Source organism: Mandrillus leucophaeus, unplaced genomic scaffold (assembly GCF_000951045.1).
Source record: "Mandrillus leucophaeus isolate KB7577 unplaced genomic scaffold, Mleu.le_1.0 Scaffold894, whole genome shotgun sequence".
Taxonomy (NCBI): domain Eukaryota; kingdom Metazoa; phylum Chordata; class Mammalia; order Primates; family Cercopithecidae; genus Mandrillus; species Mandrillus leucophaeus.
This window is the reverse complement of record NW_012109741.1, coordinates 834701-839381: the sequence shown is the minus strand read 5'-3', so window position 1 is coordinate 839381 and position 4681 is coordinate 834701. Positions and strand designations below refer to the sequence as shown.

Below are 4681 nucleotides of genomic sequence, written 5' to 3'. Positions count from 1 at the left end.
TGACCTCAAGTGATCCACCCACCTCGGCCTCCCAAAGTGCTGGGATTACAGGTGTGAGCCATTGCTCTCAGCCAAAAATACTATTTTTCAAGAACCTTTAGGATTTTGTGATAGTAGATAAGAGAATTGGATGTGAATATGCTCATTGTGAAAAATTCCAAAAATATGTACAGAAGTGGAAGATTTTTACTCCTCTTCTCCCTCCCATCACCTAGATAGAGCTATTCTTAATACTAACACATACTTATTCTAGAAAATTTGGAAAATACAAAATCCCATAAAAAATAAAAACCACACATAATCTGCCCAGCCAGATACAAACACGGTTAATACTTTGGACTATTTCTTGTGGGGTTTTTTTTTTTTTTCCAATGAATATTTTTCTGAGTGTACACCAGCCCATAAATAACCTGTGGTTACCTTTAAGAAAAACAAAATCAATGGAATTGTGTAATGCATTAAAACCCGTAGAACCAATTTACCTTCATGGAAGGGGTCAAATATCCCGGGTGAGGATTGAAAGAGAAAGACCGATTCCGGTGGGACATTGCACTGGGGAATGCTGCATAGTGAAATCTTCTCTCTTCCTGGAAAACCAATACAACTGAGTCTAAGTGAGCCTAACCACACAGCACTGGGTTTGACTTGAAGGAAGATGACTATGAGGGCAGAGTAGAGAGAGAAGGGAAGTCCAGAGGAGGAAGGGGAAGTCAGAATCAAGCTGCCAGACACTGAAGCTTTTGAGGAAGCACCTTTGCTCTTTGTCTTTTATGTCCCCAGCCCCTCTTGTAAAGAAAAGGGCAAGCTTATGCTTGCCTGGAAATTGGAAATCCAACTGTTCTTAGCATGTGAAGGTAACCTACTGCAGAAAGTTAGTAATTAAGGCAAAGAAAGAAAACCCCCAGGTATGCAAAGGATTTTGCCTGCCTTCTTCCTTTTTTTGACATTTGTGTTGTCTAACATATACAAACATAGAGAGGGTAATGAAATCCATCCCCCACTTTACTTGTTATAACAATATGGCCAATCTTGTTTGTGTGTATCATTTTCCACTTTTTTCTCTCCTGCTGTATTATTACTAAATTTCAGTGATTACATAATTTTCTCTGTAAAAACATTGATATGTAATTTCTAAGAAATAAAGATTACTTTTAAAACCCATGATACCTTTGTTCACACTTAGCAAATGAGCAATAATTCCTTATCAATGCCACCTAATTTTCAAAGCACAGGGAGATACAGAAGTGAGGTGGGCGGGCAGGAGCAGGCAAAGGGGCAGACATTCCAAAGACATGACCAGCAGGCCTTGGTTGGATACTGAATCAGAGGGAGCTGGGTTCTTTTCAAGGGGTCTAGGGAGTGGTTTTGCTAAGTAGAAAACAGGTGGTCATGTTTACAAAAAGAAGATCAACAATAAAAACACTGATTCTACTACAATTCAAACCTAAGCCATTGTAGATTTTCTCAAATTCTGTAAGTTAAAAAAGCAATATTAACATGGGACAGATGCTGTTGGACTTGGGAGTAAAATGATATTTTTTTGCCTTCTATTTTCCTGTATTAACTTTTTAGTGCATATGTCTTCTGTAATAATAGAAGAGAAAGGATTTTTTTCCCCCCTTTGAGACAGAGTCTTGCTCTGTCGCCTAGACTGGAGTGCAGTGGCGCTATGTTGGCTCACTGCAACCTCCATCTCTTGGGTTCAAGTGATTCTTCTGCCTCAGCCTTCCTAGAAGCTGGGATTACAGGTGCCCACCACCACACCCAGCTAATTTTTCTATTTTTAGTAGAGATGGGGTTGGCCAAGCTGGTCCCGAACTCCTGACCTCATCAAGTGATCCACCCGCCTTGGCCTCCCAAAATGCTGGGATTACAGGCTTGAGCCACCGCACCCGGTCAGAAAGGATTCTTTATAAGGCAAGATGTTAGGGCACCTAGAGAAATGCTGGGTGCAAGTGAACGCCCCTCCCAGAGGAGCTCGCAGTGCCCGGCCAGGCGCGTGGGCGAGGCGCCCCCTGACAACCTCACCGTGAGCTGCTTGATGATGTCCTCTCTCTCCTTCAGGCGAGTCTGCAGGCGGCCTATGAGCTGAAGGTCCTCTGGCCTGGACGCTCCCTTCCCTGGCTTCTCTCCGGAATCTTTCAGTCTGTTCCAAGCAGGCATGCAGTCAAGTTCCCCTTATGGCAATTACTCAACAGGAGGGAGATGGGCACACATGTGCCTCAAAGCACACGATGGGAATGCCATCCTGTGTTCAGCCTGGCCAGGGAGGCTCAGATAGCAGCAAAAGCTTGCCCAGGACCCGCTGGGGAGATGACTTGCAGAACCCAGGATCCCAGCTCTGTCAGGTCCCCTAAGGCTGCAGTGCCAGGAAGCAAAGTCCCATGTGTGCAGCTAGATGATGCACTCAGCGGGGGCTTCAAGAGCCAGGGATGCTGCTGGGAGAACGGCCTAGGGCAGGAAAATGCCACGAGGGTTCTCTTAATGCTCTGTCGCCATCTGCTGGCGGACACGGAGTGCGGTCAGTGGCTGCTACCCACGGCTTTTTTTTTTTCTTTTTTGTTTTTTGAGACAGAGTCTCGCCCTGTCGCCCAGGCTGCAGTGCAATGGCGCTATCTCGGCTGTCTGCAACCTCCCTAGTTCAAGCGATTCTCGTGCCTCAGCCTCCCGAGCAGCTGGGACTACAGGCGCGTGCCACCATGCCCAGGAAATTTTTGTATTTTTAGTCGAGACAGGGTTTCACTATGTTGGCCAGGCTGGTCTGGAACTCCTGACCTCGTGATCCGCCCTCCTCGGCCTCCCAAAGTGGCGGGATTACAGGCTTGAGCCACCACGCCCGACCCCCGCTGCTTTTTCAGCCTGAAGCCAGAGAGGAGTTACTAGGTGGTGGGGAGAGGAGGACTGGGGCTGCAGATAATCTACTGACTAGAGTTGGTAAGAGCCCAGGGCTTCGGGTGAGATGACCCGGCTCTAATACTGGCTCTGCTTTTTTCTCGACCTTGGGCATCATTTCACCTGTGTGTGGGCCTCAGTTCCCTCTCTTTTAAAGTGGGCATGAAACTGGGTGGTTGTGAGAATTCAATGTGATAATGGGAGCCTGGCATGTAGTAAGTGCTCCTTAGACTGTAGCTGGTAAAAGCTTTCCTGCTGGCTTTTGGATGATTTGCATTGTATTGGAGACAGTGGAGATGTTTTTAAGAGCTCAGGCTAAAGGTCACACAGGTGACATTTAAACTCAATTAATGCTGCCTGACCTTGGGCAAGCGGCTTCACCTGTCTGGACCTGGCTTGCTGCCATCACATCGTAAATGGTCTTCTTGTAGTCACCCCCTCCCCCTGTTTCTTCTCAGCAGTCAGAAGTGACCCTGTGAAAAGGCAAGTCAGGCATGTCACTCCTGCCCAGTGCCTTGTGATGGCTTCCCAGGGCACTCTGAACACATCCAAACTCCTTCCCAACAGGGCAGGGGTTCCTTCACCCAGCTCCTCTCTTCCCCTCCCCCTCCCTCTCACTCTGTTCAGCCACACAAGCCTTTGGGCTGTTTTCAGGAGCCTGAGGCAGGCCCAGGGCCCTTGCACCTGCTGTTCCAGCTGCTTCTAATGCTCTTCCTCCAGATGCCTCAGGAGTGCCCTCACCTCCTTGTCCTTAAATAGCACCTCCTCACAGAGGCCTTCTTTTGCCCACCCTTGCCACTCCCAATCCTGTCTTCTAGCACTTTCACTGCCTGGTATAAAGTTAACTGTTTGCTTTTTTTTTTTTTTCTTTTTGAGACAGGGTCTGTTTTGTTTTGAGACAGTCTCTCTCTCTCTGTAGTCCAGGCTGGAGTGCAGTGGTGCAATCACGGATCACTGCAACCTCAACCTTCTGGGCTCAGAAGATCCTCCCACCTCAGCCTCCCAAGTAGCTGGGACTATAGGCACACACCAGCATGCTCAGCATTTTTTTTTTTTTTTTTTTTGTATTCTTTGTAGAGACGGAGTTTCACAATGTTGCCCAGTTTGGTCTCGAGCTCCTGGACTCAAGGGATCCACCCTGGGCTCAAGCCTCAGCCATGCAAAGTGCTAGGATTATAGGCATGAGCCACCAAGCCCAGCCTGTTTGCTTATTTCTTATCTGAATCTTCAGCAGAATTTGTGAGCCTATGAGAGCATTGTCTTTGTTTTGTTCCCTGCGGTGACTCCAGAGCCTAAAGCAGTGCTGGGCATACAATGGTTCCTTAACAAATATTCATTGAATGAGTACATGCAATATGTATGCATGAGGGACCGGTGGGAAGAACAATTCTACCCTGAAGTACTGTTGTGAAGATGGAATTAGATGATACAGATTAGAACAGAGCAAATGCTCATAATTGAGCAGCCCTGATCCTTCTGATTTCTTCCAAGTGTGAGGGTTAAACCAATGCTCATCCTCACAGATTCCCAGTGCCCTGCAGGAAACGGGAGCACAGCCTCATAAAATGAAGGGAGACTGATGAGCCCCTGGCTTGTTCCCTGCACCCATCCCCTACCCAGAACTTGCTCTGTTGCTGAAGCTGGAGTGCAGGGGCCTGATCTCCACTCACTGAAAGCTCTGCCTCCTGGGCTCAACTGATCCTCCTGTCTCAGCCTCCGGAGTAGCTGGGATTACAGGCGTGTGCCACCGCACCTGGCTAATTTTGTGTTTTCAGTAGAGATGGGGTTT

General features: G+C 47.7%; 1 protein-coding gene across 1 annotated transcript in view; it reads right to left on the bottom strand.

Annotated features, from left to right (window-relative positions):
- The window catches only part of FAM184B (family with sequence similarity 184, member B), a 172952-nt gene that overhangs the window by 4228 nt on the left and 164043 nt on the right, over nucleotides 1-4681 (bottom strand). The window contains exons 14-15 of the mRNA XM_011969491.1: nucleotides 2029-2146; nucleotides 483-587 (exon numbers count right to left, since the gene is read on the bottom strand). Of these exons, the coding sequence (XP_011824881.1) occupies nucleotides 483-587; nucleotides 2029-2146 (223 nt within the window). The remainder of the gene's footprint in view (nucleotides 1-482; nucleotides 588-2028; nucleotides 2147-4681) is intronic.